At 41.9% G+C, this 20,449-nt stretch overlaps 1 protein-coding gene across 1 annotated transcript; it reads left to right on the top strand.

The window, feature by feature from the left end:
* Positions 1–889: 889 nt before the first annotated feature.
* Positions 890–11,313, top strand: RAB39A (RAB39A, member RAS oncogene family). Its single transcript, XM_074932227.1, has 2 exons — positions 890–1,401; positions 10,784–11,313. The coding sequence occupies exons 1-2, from the start codon at positions 1,079–1,081 to the stop codon at positions 11,208–11,210; spliced, it is 750 nt and encodes a 249-aa protein (XP_074788328.1). The 5' UTR covers positions 890–1,078; the 3' UTR covers positions 11,211–11,313.
* The last annotated feature ends 9,136 nt before the right edge of the window (positions 11,314–20,449 follow it).

Raw genomic sequence — 20,449 nt, 5'->3', positions numbered from 1 at the left:
GTACTTTCACAAGGGCCCAATACATGCCGTTTGTTCCACTGGGAAATGAAGAGTGTGTGTCCCTGTCATTTGCACTATTGTGCCTTTTCTCAAGACGGTCTGCAGGGTTCTCTCTGGGCATATCTAGATGGCTAGCTCTCCTCTTCCCTTTCACCGCTGGCCCAGACCATCTTCACCACTTGGCACTTGTTCGTCCGCCTGCTGGTCTGTTCTTTTCCAGCTCGCACTCCTGGGGGCAGCCCCTGACCAGCTCCCACCTCCCCAGACGCCTTCCTTTCAGCTCCCTGCCCCCTTTCCACCTGCCGATCTGGTTCCTCTACTCCTTTACCCGGGACCTGCTTTCTGCTCCCGCTTTTCCATGCAAGTCTCACGCTGTAACAGCCCGGTTCTCTCTCACCTGATTTTCCAGGCCGGCCTGGTCGCCCCACCCCAGCCCCGCGGCCAGCATCCCCCTTCTCCTGCCCCCCCCGCACTTGTTGCCCACGGGAGGAGCCAGCTCTGCCGGGCGAGCTGGGCCCTGGGCAGGGGCCGGAGCCGCACGGCAGCGTCCTCGCCGCAGCCCGGCGGCGGGCGGTCCCCCCCGCGGAGCCCGAGGGCCGCTCCGCTGCCCGCCCGCCCCGCAGCAGCGCCGCGGGGGAGGGCCCGCCTGGCCGCGCCCATGACGGCACGGTGGGAGGCCCCGGTGGGCGGCCCGGCCGCGCCACGGCGGAGCGGAGCGGAGGAGAGGCGGGCCCCAGCGCGCACCCCGCGGCGGGAGGGCCGGGGGCAGCCGGGCGGGGGCGCGGCGCCGGGGCCCGGGGGCCGGCGGGAGCGGGAGCGGGAGCGGGAGCGGGGCCGCGCGGTGCTGAAGGGACAGCGCCCGCGGGCGCCGCCCACCCCGCCCCGCCCCGCCCCGCCCGGGCAGGCACCGGGAACCCGGCGCGGCGCCCCGGGAGCGGGGCGGGGGGACCCGGCCTCCGCCCGCCGCCCCCCTGCCCTGCCCTGCCCGGCGCGGCCGGCACGGAAACCCCGTCCTGCACCCGCGGGAGCGGCTCCCCGGGCCCCGCGCACACGCCGCCGCCGCCCGCCCGCTGCGCCGATGCCGGGCGTTGGGGCGATCGGAGCGCGGTGCAGGCACCGGCCGCGCAGGAGCCCCAGGAAGAGCCCCAAGGCGGAGCCGGGCCAGGCCGGGGCCGCCATGGACGCGGCGATTTGGATCTACCAGTTCCGGCTGATCGTGCTGGGCGACTCCACCGTGGGCAAGTCGTGCCTGCTGCACCGCTTCACCGAGGGCCGCTTCCCGGGGCCGCTGCACTCCGACCCCACCGTGGGGGTGGACTTCTTCTCCCGGCTGGTGGAGATCGAGCCCGGCAAGAGGGTCAAGCTGCAGCTCTGGGACACGGCGGGGCAGGAGCGGTTCAGGTACAGGACCCAGGATCTTCCTCCCCACCCCCTCCAGTCCGCCCCCCAAACCTGCCAGCCCCCGGGCACAGCCTGCCCCGCAGCCCCGACCCCGCCGCCCTCCCGGCACCGCACCCTCGTCACCCGACACATCTCCCGCCCCAAGGACTTTGCCTTGCCCCCCAGCACATCTCGCTGCGCTCACCTGGCTGCTGTGCCCCGAACAGCCCTCCACCCCACTGCCATCCAGCCTCACCACCCCACTGCCTGCCGGTGACCCCCAGCCCTCTTGCCCCGCTGCCCATCAGTCCCCCCCAGAAAGCTCTCTCCTTCCCCCCGCTTTCCCTTCACACCCACCAGGGAACGGATCCTCATCCCCTCGCAGCTCACACTAGGGGGTAACAAGTGGCCTTGTCCTGTTTCTCCTTCCCTCCCCCATCTTTGCCCTGAAGTCCTGGACCTAGGGTAGCAATCCCTCCTCCGCAGTTTTTTCCTTCTTTGCGGCAGGAGGCCCCTGCTTCACTCCGCATTTCTTACTTTGTCATCACCTCCACACTCATCCTCCCCTGCGGTATTTCCCTCTGCCATAACTCTCCCTCCCATGCAATCTGGCAAGACCAGGCCACCTCCCTGGTCTTCCTCCTTCCAGCACAGCAGCACTGCGAGCACCAGTGCAGCCTTGGCAGTGTGGAAGCTACTGGGCAGCCAGCTACAGTCCCTTATTAGTGTTTTATCTGCCTTCTGCACCTGCTCTGCACTGGTGGTTGCCAGGAGCCTTCGCTAATACCTCTGTCATTTATAGTGTAGCTCAACTAGCTCAAATGCTGCACCACATACTAAATCCTTTCCTTTCTCCTCTCTGTCACAAACAGGTAGCAAAACTACCCTCTCTTCCTGCCCCAAGAGAGTCAACATTCACCAACGTATCAATACTATCGTTCACTCACTCCTGCAACACTGTTCTATCTGTAGTGCTTGCCACTTCAGGCAAGTTGTGTGTGGATTTTAGTTTGGACTTGGGGCTCAGTAGGTACGAACTCAGGTGGGAGGCTAACACATAGCCTATCTGTGTGGTACCTGACCCCCACACTTGTTGTTACTGCAGCGCTAGCGGAAGTGTTGAAATTGGTCTCTTCACCATCCAGAATCGATTCTTTTATGTTCCCTGTGTTCTGCTGCAACAGTTGTGCAGATTCTCACACTCAGCTGAAGAGGTGGGATTTCACTATCACCAGGGGAGACCAACCTTTTTTTTTTTCAATACAAGCATTACAGTGAAACAACAAACAACTCCTGGGCTTGCATGAGTTCCAACTTTATATGTATTTTTGCTAGCAGGCATCTGAAAGTTTAGCAGAGAAATTAACAGTGGTAATAGCAAGCTCTTCACATTTTTCACCCTTCTTGTGCTTTCTAGCAAAGAATGTAAAATACTTGTAAACCAGTGGCTAAGAATGTATAATATTTTTATTTTGAATTTGCTGACAAATAGCCAGGATGGCCAGTGACAAGGCACTCGACTGAAAGGAATGCAAACGCGGAGAGTTTTGCATATATTTTAAATCAAATGATAGCCATCCTTTAACCTGGGAATGCTCAAGGGATATACAGTGATGAGTCATGCAGTCAGTTGCTTTTAAATTTACCATTAGTATACATCTGTGTTTTTTCTAATACCCAGAAGGTACAAACTGAAGGAAGTAGTTTTAAACATTTGTGTATTTTTCTGCTAAGAATTTCTTGTCAGTTTGTGTACTAAATATCATAGCATTTATTGTGTGGTCTGTTTTACACTTACTCAAGTAAATTATAAGTATTTTACTAAGTTATACACCACAGGTTAAAATCTTGCACATTCTGTTCTCTGCTAATGGAGGAGACTACAGATCACAAGCATCTCGGGGAAGAACTAATTATTGCAAGGAGTAATCTAATTTTGTGGAACACAAAGCAATTTGCAGTTCTGATTCCCAATTCTGTTTTGGTTCACTTGCATTGGGACTTCAGAGGAGGTAAAGCCTGCCTTAAAGCTCCTGGGAGTTCCCTGTGTGCAGGGCAAACTCCTGGCTGCATAATGACTCCCTTCTTTTGGTCCCAGGCATTGGGGACACTCCCAGGAAAAAAGTAAGGTGTGCAACACCTGCCATCACACTCTCCTGAGAGAGCACTTTGTTTCTTGGAGAAATTGTTTTGGAAAAATTCTTAAATGTGTCTAGTTCACTGATGCTGCAGTATTTGAACTGTATTTGTTGCATTGTCTCAGAAATCATCTCTAACATGTGCTGTTTGCATTACTTCTCAAATAAAAGTAATTCTTACCACTCCCACAAGAAGGGTGAGCAAGCTGCAAACACGGGTGCCATACAGTTTACTTATTTTGAGCTCAGACAGGGCAGTTACTGACTGTATTTACTTTGATATCAGTAAGGCATCACTAAGCAGAATCTCCCATCGTCCTAGGTGCCATACACCATTACAACAACATCGTCAGTAACTTCTAACACCTTACTAGAACAAGAACTTACAGACTGGTAGGTCTGTATAGACTCAGGTCCGTAATGCAGACAAAGTTATAGAAGGGGTACACCTTAGGTTTCATTCTGCCTTGAGACTAGTTGTCATTTAAAGCAATCTGCTGCTTTAGCTGTCTCACTGTGACTTTGCTTGTTTGTTTGTTTAATTTTTGTTTATTTAAATCCAACAATATATTTAAATCATGAAACTTCCAAGATTATAAAGTGCTTGTTAGTGGTGCTAAGATTGAGGGTTCAGTTCAAGAACGTAGGGGCAAAATACTGTGGTGATGCCTCAATTATATTAACCCACTTTTTAGCAGACTGTGATAGTAGATACATTCCATTTCTAACACATGGCTTCAAAAATAAACCACTATCCTTATTCTTTTTGAGTAAGCAATATGTATTTTCAAAATTAATACCATTACAATGGAGTCTTTAGTCATACCATAAAAATAAGTCTTCAAAATTAGATAAAGCCTTTCGTGAAAATTTGGTTCATCTGGAAAAGATCAGTAAGATCATGAGAAAGAAACACTGTGACTGATTTAAAGTCACCCTAAAGCCATAGTCTGATGTGATTAATGCATCTTCTCATTCATTTTCAGAAACAACTGTTCAGTGGCCATCATCTTACCGAGGCTTTTCTTGAGAGTATTAATTAGGGTCTTACATCTTGAACCTAATATTTAGATTAAGCTAAGAGAATGACTTCTGTTCTAGACAGTATTTTCCTCTTCCATAATGGTAATTTAGGCAGAATTAATTAGTGAAAACAGCACATACTCTACATGGGAAGTCATAATTTACAAAGAACTTAGCATCTGCATTTAACAAATATTCCCAATTAAGACTAAAGACTTCAAAGTTATCCTTTGGAAAAACATTCTAATGTATCATTATTGTACATCACAACATATAACTTCTTGAGGAGCAGTCTCACCTCCTGCAATTTCAAATACAGAACCATCTGGACATACCTTACAGTATTTAATATAAAAGTGTCACGGCTCCCTTTTAATACTTAATTCAGTCTTACCTTTTTAGTATGTTATAGTAGGGAAAAGCTGATTCTCTCCAACCCTTTATCTGTATTTACTTTTCATTTATTATAATACAAATACCAAGCATTATACAAAATGAGCAAAAATATTATTCTTACTAGTATTCTTGCTGAAAATAAAAACTTAGGATGGTCTTGAGGATGCTAGGAGAGTCCGTATTTAACAACAGCATCGATAAGGAGCTCTGTAATCTCTATTTATATGAATTGGGGGAGAAAATAAGAATTACCTTTTCAGTAGTGCTTACATCAATTTTTGTAACTCTCAGGCAAAGATGGTATAATAGTTCACATATTTAGTGGGGACTGACTGGACTCTGTAGCACACCCATCATCAGTGGTTGGTGCAACATGAATCTCCAGACTGAAAGAGGAGGAGCTGCCAAGCCACCTAGGCCTCCGGTCACCAAGGGGTTACAGTCACCTCTGTTAAGTAGAAGGGTTGTTTCCTTTCATTTGGTGTAGCCATGGGAAGCAGGCAAACTCCCTCCTGAAATACCAGCTTGCACCTTGAACAAAGGCCCAGGCAGACATGTGGGTTTGGGTGCTTCCATTAGCTATTGCTTAGAGAAGGGTTCAGGGTCTTCTGTGGAAGAGAAGCTGAGAGAGAAGGCAGCAAGGAAGTACTGGGCACAAAGGGATAGCAGTCAAACAAAGTGGTTTAGGCAGAGAGATAAGCCACATGAATAAAGATGGGATGGATTTAAGAGTTCAGTCCTCCTTTCATTCAAAGTCATGGGCAAATTTGCCAGATTCTAAATCTGAACAAAGTTCTGTTTCCCACTTCTAACAAGCATCTCCTCTGAACAGTCTTCTGGAAGGAGATGGCAGGCTTCATTGCTGTCTCCCCAATATTAGACAGAACGCTGCTCTTTGACCATTACTTTTTCACCCTGATCCCACCCTGTTCCTAATTTAAGGCTTTTCTCTACTAAAGGTAGTACTCCCCTCTTCCTCCTTCCCACAGAAGATTGATCATGGTGCTGCAAGTAACACATTCCCTTCTATGATGCTTGCTTAATGACATTAATTAGCTGAACCAAATTTTACACGAGAAGCCATCATTTCATCAAGAATTTAGGATCTGCATGGGAATAATTTGGGAAACGGAAATTTGAACATCTTTTATGAATAAAGTTGGACTATGTCAAAGCTGACCTGTCACCAGTTCATCATCCTGACTCAAACTTGCAGGAGCCTCGGGTTTTTTCCTTCTGCTCAAAATGTGACAACAATAAGGGAGTTAAAAACTTCATTTTGCTTTTAGAGTCTGATCTTGCAGCACTTGCCAAAGAGTGTATAATCATGTAATTGTATTCTCTGCTTGTGAAAGAACACAAGAAAGGCCAGTCTGATTTTGTCTGCAGTCCATACTTGGATATCTTGTCTCTGATAGAGTCTTTGAATTCTCCTGAGCATTCTGCTATCCTCTACTTTCATCTTGAGGAACTCTAGAGACTGATGCAGTTTCTCTGTTTACTAAAGCTCACTCAGTCTGTTGTTCAGGACTTGTTCAGTCTTCCATGGAATACAGGCAAACTCTTTGCCTTCATAACATCCTTCCCAAGGAGATCTACAAGTCTACCAGCTGTTGCATGAAGAGCCTTTTACTGTCGGCTCTCCTTATCTTTTGTTGGCTACCATGCACTCTCATCATCAAGTTTTTCTGTGAAGACATATGCAGCACATTGACATGGCCTGTGAAGTCTATAAAGCTGTACATCTTCTGAGCAAAACCCCTTGAGCAGCCTCTGTACCACAGGCTCTGTGAACACAGACCTGTGCCTTGTGAAGTAGTGTGTGAGGAATATGTATGAAAGATGGGTACAACCACTGTGCTAAAAGAAACTTCCTCTGCATTTTGTGAGGAGCTTGAACCCATCTGAGGGTGTTGGCGTGCTCTTGGGAAGCCCTCCCAAGCAGAACACTTCCAGGCACTCACCTGGAGCAATGGTTTGTTTTCAGCTCGGATCGGAGCTAAGAGGGAAGGCAGGGCTGTCCCTGCTGAGCGCCTTGCAGCCTGGGCAGGGGCAGAGCGCTTGGGTCCCCAGGGAACTTGTTCAGGCACCACAGTTTGATGACACCACGTTGGGTGGGAGTGTTGATCTGCTCGAGGGTAGGGAGGCTCTGCAGAGAGACCTGGACAGGCTGGAGCCATGGGCTAAGCCCAACTGGAGGAGTTTCAATAAGGCCAAATGCCGGGGGCTGCCCTTGGGCCACAACAACCCCCAGCAGCGCTACAGGCTTGGGGAGGAGTGGCTGGAGAGCTGCCAGTCAGAGAGGGACCTGGGGGTGTTGATTGACAGCCAGCTGAACAGGAGCCAGCAGTGTGCCCAGGGGGCCAAGAAGGCCAATGGCATCCTGGCTTGTGTCAGCAATAGTGTGGCCAGCAGGGACAGGGAAGGGATCTGACCCCTGTACTCGGCACTGGTGAGGCCGCCCCTCGATTCCTGTGTTCAGTTTTGGGCCCCTCACTCCAAAAAGGACATTGAATGACTCGAGCGTGTCCAGAGAAGGGCAACGGAGCTGGTGCAGGGTCTGGAGCACAGGTCGTACGGGGAGCGGCTGAGGGAACTGGGGGTGTTTAGTCTGGAGAAGAGGAGGCTGAGGGGAGACCTCATCGCCCTCTACAGCTCCCTGAAAGGAGGGTGCAGAGAGCTGGGGATGAGCCTCTTTAACCTAATAATAAGTAGCAGGACAAGAGGTAACAGCCTCAAGTTGCACCAGGGGAGGTTTAGACTAGATGTCAGGAAGCATTTCTTTCCAGAAGGGGTTGTCAGGCGTTGGAATGGGCTGCCCAGGGAGGTGGTGGAGTCCCCATCCCTGGAGGTGTTTAAGAGTCGGGTCGACATAGCACTGAGGGATCTGGTGTAGTTGGGAATGGTCAGTGTTAGGTTAATGGTTGGACTGGATGATCTTCAAGGTCTTTTCCAACCTAGCTGATTGTGTGATTCTGTGTTTCTGTTAGATATGCAGCTGAGTGGAACACAATTTTAGATGTTGGTGTTTATAGTTCTGCCAAAGTCATGCTGAAGGCACTTAAAAGTCCTATAATCTTTAGTGATGATATTAATAAAAGGCAAAAATTGCCTTTGCACTTAGTTTTATAGAGAAAAAAAAATAAAACAAAAGCAGAAAGACCTACTAGACCATCTAAGGCAATGCTCTTTCACTTTTTCTAGATGTGATACAGAGCATAAGTGAGCAGAAGTACATCCACTTCACACAGTTCATTTTCCAAATAACTCTAAGCAGCCCACTAAAAATATATGTCTACGCTCAATCTATTCTTATTGTCATATTTAATTCAAATATTTTGCGTATGTGAGATGTTTCAGATACTGTTGAATGACTGCCACATTCATGTGCCCAGATATTTTTCCCATTTGATGATCTAAACTTTCTTCCAAATTTTGTCTTATTTGTCAGGATTTATTTTAAAATATAACTGCAAATAATAACTCACCTTAATAGTAAAACTATCCAAATATTTGTAGACCATATTTTAACAAACAACATCCTTTTCTGAGATGTTAGACAATCACGTAACACAATAGCATATGTATCATAGGTATCTTTAAAAATTTTTGTGTTACTTTTATCTTTTGTTACTGTTTTCTAAAGCCTCTCTAGTATATCAAACTTTTTTTGGGTAATGAGAAAACTAATTTCAAATTATACATCCCAAAAATATAGAAGAAACGACTGCTGTCTCTCCCATATATTCACCCAGTTTTTGTGAGGTGCAGCCCAAAGTTACAGATACTTTTTAATCATCTCCGTTACAGGCAATACATACACATAATTAAGTGTAATTGCTTAGATCATCAGGTAGCGTAAATTAGCATATCTCTGCAGAAGTGAGTTATAACAGATGAGGGTTCTGACTGCTGTGTGTAAGCACCCAGTAACGCATGGAGGGCTGTTTTTCAGTACTGCAGATCACAGATACACGATGTAACATCATTCTACGTAGAAGTGCTTGGTAAATGATGCACTGCATTTTCAATACTAACCTACTTTCTTCCCTGGCTAATGCATTTCTTTGGCATAACTGTTTTCAAGATTTTTTAAAAAAATTAAAATAGGTTGTATTAACTTCCACTTCTCCAAATCAGATCCCATGTTGATCACCCACTTCCGTTCTTTGTAGGACCACCTGAATGATTTTTATGTACTCACTTGTGTTTGCAACTACTCTATAGCAAAAAAATGCTTAAGAAAACCTGAAATAGATCTTTATGGCACCTTTATTTAATACTTCACAAAATGTGACACCCTTCATTTCTGGTCTTAAATAATTTTGCAAATCCATGTGTCATTTTTCATATCCAGGCTACTTGATTTAATCTGAGGGTAAGATGCTGCTGTTTTCACATTTAAACTGTTCAGAGAGACACTCCATGGACTATCTTGCTGGGAACGTAGGAAAAAAGATCTTTCTAAACATTACAACAAGGAATCCCTACCTGTTATCTAAATAAAACCATTTCAAATGCTGTTTGCTGTCGCTAAATGAGTTTAGATATGCCAAGAAACTTAAGCTTTATCTAGCTGTGCACTTACCTATCTGTAGTATGACTACAGCTGCTAATTATACCTCTATGTTCAAACAGTTATAAAACACTATATGAAATGTGGTGAACTGAAAATCAGAGGGAGCTACTGTTACAGAAAGATACGTTACTGTGTACAGTTCATCCCGATTCCAAAAGTTTTGAGGCTGTATCCTCTTCATAATCATAAAATAAAATGGATTTTTTGGCTAAAGTATAATTTCAATTAATGACTGAATAGAGATTGTGCATCTCATTTCAGTTGGAGAATACTTATATATACACTAGCTATATATTTGTGCTAGTAATGAGTGTTTGTCTCCACTCCTTTAAAATGTCTTTTCCTCACCTTCTCCATCCTCCTGTATTTCCTATGATTAGAGATTTCTTAGAATATTTTTTTTTGTCTCTGTATCTTTCTCTACATTCTAACAAGCACTTCTTCTTCTGCTAGAGCATAATAAAAATATTTTCAACCAGAGGAAGGGTTTCCTTCTTCCAAAACTCCTTCTAGTGAATGCTCTGGAACATAGAGGGTTCAAAAGTAGAAAATACCTGTTGCCAGTCCTAGAAGTCTTTTGAATTTCTGTGTGAGAGATATGCTGGAGGTAGAAGTGATCCTTGCCAATTCTGTAACAAGTGTGTGTTTGCCCAGCTTGGTTACTTTTGCACAGTTTTGTTTAGGGAGTTTCCTTTCTTAGTCTGTTACCTGTTGACTTCTGCAAGCACAAACAATTATGGTTATCTGTACAAACTTTTCTATCAAAGAATTCTTCTGCAAGGAATACAGAAAGATACGCTTATACATTGGCAAGCTTAGGCTCCAGGTTTTTTTGACATCTGCCTGCATATTTCAGTTTGAAATAATCAATTAGAAAAAAGTGAAGTGCATGTTTGTATAACATTGAAGGACTCAGACTTTAACACCAACAAGTATTTGACAAGACAATATATATATTTTATTCTGTGAACATGTGCCACAGTTTGCTAATAAAGAGTACTTTGCAGCATAATTCAGCATTCAAAAATTGCACTAGAGATGTAGGCTTCAAGAATGTCTAGAAAGTGACTTCTGAATGTAAGAAAAAAATGAAAAATGAACATTTCTGTGTAGAAGGTAAATTAATAAATTCCAATTAGTTTTAAAAAAGCAAAGATACTTCATAAAACTTACAGTAGATAAAAACACATTGCCACATGGAAAAGTAATCTATTTACGAATAAAATGAAAATGTATTTTAATTTTTCCTTTTTTTTTTCCTTCACAGATCAATAACACGCTCTTACTATCGCAATTCTGTGGGTGGCTTACTAGTGTTTGACATCACAAATCGACGATCTTTTGAACATGTGAAAGACTGGCTAGAAGAAGCAAAAATGCATGTGCAGCCCTTTCAGATTGTGTTCCTGTTAGTAGGACATAAATGTGACTTAGTGTCACAGCGTGAGGTTACAAGAGAAGAAGCTGAAAAACTGTCATCTGACTGTGGAATGAAATATATAGAAACATCAGCAAAAGATGCCACGAATGTTGAAGAGTCTTTTACAATTCTTACACGAGACATCTATGAACTTGTAAAAAAAGGAGAAATCTCAATACAAGATGGATGGGAAGGTGTCAAGAGTGGCTTTGTTCCAAATGTTGTACATTCGTCAGAAGAAGCTGTAAAGCCCAGAAGACAGTGTGTCTGCTGAATTTGTAGCATGCCAAAGAGCACATCGGGTGTTCAGAAGATGATGCCAACCTAAATAACAGAATAATAATTTTGAAACAATATTAGATCATGACATAGCTGAATCATAGAATGGTAATTTGTTTTTGTATCCTTCTGTCTAGGTCATAACTTCATAAAACTTTAAGTGCTTTTTTTCTTTTCAGAGTACAATAACTTTGTGTGGTCTTCAGGAAAAGAAATTATATACTGCTAAAGGAAAAACTAATCCTATAGCAAGACACTGAGAAAGTGCAATAATAGTGACAACATCCTCTCTTGGGCTTTGTATTTTGAATACTGTTTAAAATCAAGGCATGCTAGGTGAGGATTAGATGAGCTCATTACTTTTGTTCATCCTGCCTTAGTTTTGGACAAGAAAATATTATACCTTATACTTTTTTTTAATGTGATTCTTTACTCAAGTGCAGGGTTGCTAATGACCATTAAAGTTTAGAATGCTATAGAATTTCATAATTAAAAAAAAACGAACGCAAGATGAAAGATTGCTCCAACAGCAAACATTTTTGATACGACTATGAATACTAGCCTTACTAAAGAAAAAGAATGTTTTAGAAAAGATGATTTATTTGTATATGAAAATGGGGAATAGAAGCAATGAAATTTATTATTAAATATTTTCTGAATTGCCAGTGAAACTAAATGTAACACCACATATGATCCAGCTGTCCCAACCCCTGAAGTTACATTTCGGTGGTTGGATCCTTGGCTGGCTAATTATCATAGCCACACTGATGCCTAGGGAATTATGTTAATTTACACAAACAAATTCCATGTTAGCTTTAAAAAATAAATCTACTTCTAACTAGAAGTAAAAATAAGTTAAAAAGTGCTGCAACCTATGGGGACCCAGGCCTTAAATTTGAATAGAGCAAGGATTGTTTTATTCTCAGCCAGGAAATGTTGAACTGTTGTCTAAAAAATGAAGGTTTTAAAACCAAAACTGTTAGAGTGTTTGGAGAGGAGAGCATTTCTAAAACAATGCTTGGCTACAGAGAGCAAAGTTGGAGAACCCCTGTTCTAAGAAAGCCACACATAATAGCTTTTAATAACAATAATAATAGAAGAAATCTATGATCATGTAGCATTTTACTGAGCTTGAGGTCATCTTCCTACTCCTCTGAATATAACACACACTAGCTTTATGCAAACTATGCCCTATATGTCTAGCACTTAAATACCAAATAAGTCTATTTCATTGTAGTAGTATAACAAGGTGACTTGATCTCTAGAGTTGATAAGCATCTACAATTTATGTGGGCATACTCATAACCACCGAACATCAAGCCAGTAACCTTCATATAAAGGTGTGTTATCGTGTTAGAATTCTCCATTTTCAAGACCAGGCAACAAGTCTATCTAATCTAACTTTTTTCTTCAAGAAACATGTAACTGTTTTTCCCTCAGGTTAGTTTTAGGTCCTTTTACAATCTTTTTGTAAATAATTTGTAGTATAGAGACAGGTTGGTTAGTTCCAGTTATTTTATTCATTCAGGGCCACTAAAATTATTGACTTCAAATGGAACTGAAAGGTTAATTTTTTCAATAGCATGAGTCTCACTTGCACTGAGACACAGTTATACTGTCATGGAAGGATACAGAGGCCTTAATATAAACAGGAATCAGCCTTAATTCATTAGCAATTAAAACAGTTAATTCTAGTCTCAGCATATAACAAAGTAATTGCTGAGCCTGATTCTCTATCGAATTATGTATACTGGTTGTTTACACCAAATCAATTTTGATTTGAGGGCATTTTAGGCCCTCTTTGAAAATTAAATGTAACTACAGATGCCAAAAGGTAGTGCAGAATCAGGTTGTGTATGTTTGACACTGATTCCCCTATGATATAGGCCCATATTGTGTATCTCAGAAGACCTTCTCTTAGTTGTTTAAGAGGATGGAATGGGCCAACAAATACATCGGTGGCTGGGGAGTCAACAGACCCAAAGTCTACCATTGCTTCACTGTGTGTTTATGAGCAAGGCATTTACGTTTTCTGTGCCTCACCTTCTGTATTTCAAAAATAGAGATGATTGTTCTTCCTCGAATTCACAAGGACTGCTGAGACCCAGTCTGACTGTATGATCTTCAGTGTGGAGTCTCTTCTCTGTGTGCTATCTGTTGCAGAGTATTTAGCACCATGGGATGTGGATACTGGTTTCTTCTGCCATACCAAAAAAAAAAAAAAAATTAAAATATTAAAACAGCTTTATAAGTACCAGGTATTGCTATTACTATGAATCTACATTTCATTAAACCTTTCATTGCTTTCAGGTTAAAATCATTTATCTTAAACTCTTCCTCCTGAATACTCTGGAGCCAATGAGCTTTTCATTCTGTATGAAAAAAATTGGGTGTGTTGGGGGGGAAGGGACTGGGAGAAGAGGGGAGTGGAGGGGAGGTATGCACAGAGAAATAAACAATCATCAGAACAGAGCCTTAATGATGTCTGCTGTCAATGTTGTACCTGTAGTGTCACATTTATTACACTGGGAGTAGAGCTTTTAACCAGATTCACTTGTGTAAGGAACTGGTATTGTCAATGCAACTAGAAGAGAAGTTCACTGCATTTTGAAGTACTGTGCTCATAGTTGTCTTATTTGTAATTCCTAAAAATGTAGATTAACATGTAAATTCAAACATTGTCTATCTTGATATATTAAACCACTACTGTACCTTCTAACTATACACTCGCAGTTAATAGAAATGTCTGATAAATAGATTTGCTGAATACATTGTTTTGTTTTCAGATGCTTTGCAGTACAGTATATAAGTAACAGCTTGAATAGGCTGTAGAATGAATTATAGTTCAGTGCATGTATCTTCTTTTTTTCCCCCCAGGAAGGGCAAATATTGATACCAGAATTAAATTTACAGAAATTACAGAAATTTGAAAAATCTCATTTGGCAGCCAAATTAATATGTAGAAATTATTTATTAAGAAAACAACTTTGTAAATTAAAGTTTGGTAAATCCCAGTTAGGAAAAGGAAAAAAATGTTTGAAACAGTAAACTGTTTGTATTTGGATTCACAGGCCTGGCAAATGAATGGATATAAAGTATTGTTTTGGACTCCTAAAATGTTGAAACTTTCATTGCTTTTATTTTAAGTTTGATAAACAGGAATAAATATATTCCTCTACTCATTTAAATATTTTACACATTAATTCTTCAGATACTTTAGCTTGCGTCTGTCTCATTTAAGAAGCAGAACCTAGCCACACACCCTAGGAATCAACCAACGAAAAAATTTTGAGGTAGCGTATGTTCATATTATTAATTTATGCCTTTGGTATGGAATAGACTTATGAATCTAACTTCAAGCTAGGGACTGTCATGTGCTCACAGCAAATAATACAGGCTTGACTGAGCACCCGAGTACACTGCAGTTGCTCTGTGCTGAGACCCTTTCTGCCACAGTCAAACTGTTACGGGTACCCAAGTTGCCTAATTTAAAGCAAAGATAAGTGGATACATCATGCTCAGATACATCAGTCTGTGTTTCAGCTCCTTTATAGAATACATGGTTCATTGCCTTCTTTTTACATAATTAACACCCAGGGAGAGCACTTTTCCCCCAGCTGTAGACCCCACCACATGACATCAGCTCCTGCAAGTCTCCACCTTTGCCTTTTGCCTGAAGCTGGTACAGCAATCTCAGCAGCCTTTATTCAGCCTTGGAGAGAAAGAAGGAGGGCTGAGGGTTTATCCTCTACATGGGCACAGAACCTTACCACAAACATGGTGGACTATTTAAGAAATCACTACATATCAAAACACAATTGTCAATAGCAAACATTTGCATTGCTCATTTCTGAGTCCAAAGACAATCTTTTAAATAAGTGAGTGAAATGAAAATTCTTAAGGAGGAATCTGTAAAATATAAATCTCTCTAAAAAGCCTAATGGATAGGACTGCAGAACAGCTTCTAAAAAAAGAAAAAGTCCAAGCATTTGTGTAATGATCCTTTGCTCTAGTACTTAATTGTATGAGGTAGCACCTATGACGCTTAGGTTTCTTAAGGATAATAAAGGTATTATTGAGTGTATTTAAAGCTAGAAGAATTCAACCAAAAAATCATCTGCCTGATCCTCAGAGAATAAAAATGACTGTATCTCATGAATGCATGTGGACTTACTTCCCAGCTCATTTCTAGTAGTAGTTCAATGTCTGGGTTTAGTGCTATGTTCTGTGAGGCTCTGCTCTGAAAACCCACTACCTATACATGTTGTCATTTTACTCAGCAATATTTCTTCCTCTGTGAAGTGAATACAGCTGTGGAAAAGCTGAATTTTACTTCTGAGCACAGAGAATTGTTTATCACATTTCAATGAATGTGCAAATCTGATGACAGTAATGCAATGGAAGATATGCCAATTGAGCATAATATAAAGACTATGAAGTTGTACAGGTTCCTGAAGACAATTTGCCTTGCATAATACTTCATTAGTGGGAGTGTAGCATACCTGTGAAGAAGACTAAGTTGGTTCTGCAAACCCAAAAATACTTTGCCAAGCAGCACTTTTGACATGGAATAGTCAGCTCTGAGGCCCAGGACTCCACAGAGCAATTGTTTTTCTTTATGGAGTTGCTGCTCCCACAAGCAACCACTGAAGCAGCAAACACATGGGTAAAATCCATCCAGGAAAAGAACTTGATGGCAGAAAACCCAAAAATATAATATACACACTGGGCTTTTTAGCCCTGAGGAGACAGGGAACAGTTGTTCAGCAGCTAACACTACCACAGCATGGCATCTCCTCCCGCAACTGCCCCTCACCCACAGAGGCCAGACAGGAATGGGGAGGAGCAGGCTCTTTATGTAGGGGTAGGTAAATCTTCATTTACACTTAAACTGAGGAATCCAAAATCCCAATGCCAAGCTGATAGAATGGATCACCATCTTTGAAAGTATTTCATTCACTTATTTCTCAGAGAAAGTCACATTTGAGGCTAGGCCTGAGCTACTGTGGGATGGACACTCAAGTGTGTAATCTGCTGAGAGACTACTACTCCACGGGAGCAGTGTTGTAAACCAGCTGACAGCAACCTTCAGCAGCCTCACAGGCTACAAGGGCAGCTTGAACTAAGGATAATCCTAATTACCTTTGCAGGCTGCTAAAGGCCCACCTTGCAGCTAAAGAGCTTCTACAGAAATGTAAGGGTAGAAGCAACAAGAAGAAATTCTATGCATTGTAAATAAAATCAATGCTTAGTTAAATGAGCTGAAGTTTCAGCTATAGTTCAGTTACTGTGATTCCTCATTGCCGCAGGCTCAAATATGCTTATGTGCCAACTGACTTTTCCTGCTCTTTGAAAATTGTGGAGGGACAAACTGAGCCTCCTGTAGCAATAAACTCAATCACCAGGGAAATTAATGCACAAGATAGGGATGGAAAGGAAAACACAGATCATTTCTTCCATCCCTGCACAGAGCTGGAGGAGAAGTGAGACTAACCACTGCCAAAGCCCTCAAGGACCCTAAAGAAATTTCCATCACTGTTATGGGACTTGCAGGATGAATGAAAGCACCAAGGACCCAGAGTCAGCACAGAGATACGGGCTACTGACTCCCCAACTCCAGTGGCTCCATAAAGATTAACAGGGGTTAACCCTGTGGGACAGGCACTCGAGAAGAATGGTTGGGTATAACTCGATGCTGGCACTACATCTATGTTGCAGGCTTCTTCCGCTTCTACCTTCTCCCTTTCTTGGTTTCTTTGCAGGAAAGGACTGCCAGAAGCCATATTTGGCACTAAGGTCTGACAGGGAGCAGGGCAATAGTTTAAAATGTTAGTGGTAGTCGCTATTAAGGTATTAACACTGAGGAGAGGAATTATGGAAAATATTTCATTTATAATCTTAGTAATAAAAACCTTGCAGGGCTGGCACTGCTCTGCAGCACTTTTGAGAACTGTCCGTTTTGGTTAAGTTTTCAATGCCAAGCAAATAGTTTAGCTATTTAGTCATAATTTATATTAATTTGATATCTTAAAACAATTACTGCTTATTGTTCAAAGGAAAAAGCCTCCTCTGTGCAGAAAATTTTTCTAATTTCCCTGCCATATAGCTGGTGTTATACACATTAAAAGAGCAAGCTATGCCAGGACATAAGTTTAGAAGATGTTAAGTCTCAATTCCAATCAGTCAGACCATTGAAATTCACAGTAACACTGTGAATTTTACTGGGATTTTTCTCTGCCCAGTTCTCTGAGGAAAAGGGAGCCTGATTCTCAGAGAAACTTTTAAAACAAAAGAGAGACAAAGCTTACTGAGCACTGAAAAAGAGCTGCATATGTGAACAAGTGTCAGAAAAGCAGAACATTTAATTGTAATTTTTCATGTTGTATCCTCTTTCACTCTACCATGCTTCACAGACCAACTGTATAATTCCCTGGACTACACAGAGTGAACGGAACAGTAAATTTCTAGCTGTCTGAAAAAGGCTAGGAGGGGAAAAATTAGATCAGATGTAACTCCCTGCAGCGGTTCTCTGCAACTCTGCGCCTGGGCATGGAACAATGGCCACATTTTGCCTAACGCATGCCACGTGCTTCTCCATGTCCCGGGAGGAATTCAGCCTCAACAAAAACCCTCCTGCAGGTTCTGCCTGCAAACAGTCACTGCACCATGCCATGTCATCCTCAGTGTAACTCAGGGCAAAAAGTGCAAAGTTTTCCATCAAGGAAACTGTGATGGAATAGCACTGTTGTCTAAAAATACATCAGAGAAGAATAAACTTCAGAGAGAGAAAAGTCACTTAAGCTAAAGGACAATGTTGTCGTAAGAACAAACAGGCCATCCTGAGATGCCCAGGGTAGGTGGTTCTGGTGATGCTAAGATACCAAAATCTTAAACAACTTAAAACAACAGTAACCTTTACTCCCACATGCAGGCAATTTCTCCGGAATGCTATGGTTATTAACTGAAAGGGTGACGTGAAGCCCAGATAGCAAACACCTGAAATAAAAGTGTTTGCTTTCTTGTTGAAATAGAAGCAAACACAGAAGAAGTTGTTTCATGTGAAAAGTGTGGTAAGTGGTGATACTTCTTTTTTCAGCTACAGGTAAGTGCCCATGTGTCCTTGCCCTTTTAAAAGGATTCTCTTCAGAGACTCCCATGGCATGGTTTGTGCATAGGGTCATTGTGACTGTCCACAGCAGTGATAAACAAGACTTTCCCATGGAAGAAAAAGACATGTTTTAGTATCCCTACTGAATATATCTAGTTTGATTGGAGAGGAGTCTAAAACTGACTAAACAACCATCAAATACTTTTTTGCATCATGGACTAAGTGACGATCAGAAGAAACTATGTACGTCTTCTTTGCACCATGTGTTTCAGGGCATTAGAAGAGAACACAGCAGCACATATTTCTCTCTGATTCAACTCATTCAAAGCAAAGAGATTTGTGCCTGGAATCAATTCACTCCGAGACGTCTCAGATATTATGCATGGTATTAATTTCACTGATCATCCAAATCTTAATGAGCTGTTGCTTGCAAATCACTTTGAACCCACGGACAGCTCTGGGATTAAGTGTCTTTCACTCTTTTAAAATCCATGCAAAGCATATAAAACTGTAGGCCAATGTAGTACCATATACTAATCAATAATTAATATCTTCATTAACATCAGAATTTGCAATAGAATTAAAACAAATAAAACAAGATTATGTAACACTGTGTACTTGCAAAGCACCCTGAAGTGGTACTGAAATACCGCAAAACCTTGAGGCTCCTGGATATCTTTACTTCCCAGTAAATTAATGCACGGATCTTCACAAAAAAAATTAGTCATTATGTAAGCCATGCAAAATAAGATGCTCATTATTTTTAATATCAGTAAAAAGTACTACTGTTTCCTTGTTTCACTGCTTCTCAGATGTTCAAGTTCTCTTTATTCCTTGGTTAGCATAGTCACAACTATTGCACAAGAGCACATTTGGGCAGGATGCAATAACTCCTATACTCAGTACTTTCATTGCTGACCCTTCTAGGCCAACTGCGTAAATATAACAGCAATGGCCACTAGGTACCTAAGGATACTTAGAACATACAAGACCATGAAAGATATTCAGATACTGCTGCGTCCTGTGTACTCTTAAATTTTTGTGGCAATGTTTGGTAGGTTTGCATGAAAAGTGCAAATACAGAGATATCCACCATTTCAAAACAGCATTTTAAAACACAGCCCAACTTCATTTAGCTTAAATGCTGGTTAAGCAAAATTTGCAGTTATAATATTCTAATGATTTGCATTGTGATTCTAAGCTTTGCATCAAAGGGAACTGAGATTAAGTTCTCTATAGTTATTTTGTTTTCCGGCTGAATGGTGTCTAAATTATTTCTCAGAAGCAGTTTAAAAACGTCACTGAATTGTAGCTTTAATAGCAAACATATATTTAAAAAATAAAAGATGCAACAGAAATTGAAAAGAACAAAAAAATCTCAAATAATTGGAAATGATCACATTTTAAAAGTGTTGGGGGAAAAGAGGATAAATCAATTCATGGCATAGTGGCTCCCAGAAATAACTGCCTTCATATCACACTCTGTAGAACATTTGCCTGTATCTCAGCTTCTCTGGTGCTTACATACCTGTAACATAATACGCAGAGTGGAGTGGCTGATGCACAAACACACTGACCCTGCTGGAGGCTTTGTAACTTCAGCACTGTTATAGAATATACATGCAATGGACAGTATATAATACAGTTAGATTTATATTGCATAACTATATACTATACATACAACTGTCTAACTGCATGCATTATATGTGCAATGAATATTGTATACTCAAATATAGCATAGAATACACCACACATAGTAAAAGCAAAGAAAAAAAATACAGACTAATTGAGGCATTCAGGAGCTGGAAACTTTGTCAAAACAGATAATTATTCAATACTTCCTTTTACTTCTCAATTAAGAGAAGGCCTTAATATGGCTATCTTAATTTATTATGTTAATAAGACTGCAGGCCACATTTAGTCAACATTATCAAAACTTCTATAGTGTACAGATTTGTTGAATATCTTATTGCAGCTTTTCAAACACTTCAAGGTCCCTATAATACCAATTCATCTCCAAATCACGTCTCTCACCCTACACCCCAGGAAAGACGCAGGGAACACTTGTCCCCAAGTGGCGGGTGGTGCAGCCCTCCAGGCTGAGTGGATGGCATCACCGCTCAGGT

This window comes from Athene noctua, chromosome 1 (assembly GCF_965140245.1).
Source record: "Athene noctua chromosome 1, bAthNoc1.hap1.1, whole genome shotgun sequence".
NCBI lineage: Eukaryota > Metazoa > Chordata > Aves > Strigiformes > Strigidae > Athene > Athene noctua.
This window is presented reverse-complemented; position numbering and strand designations above follow the sequence as displayed.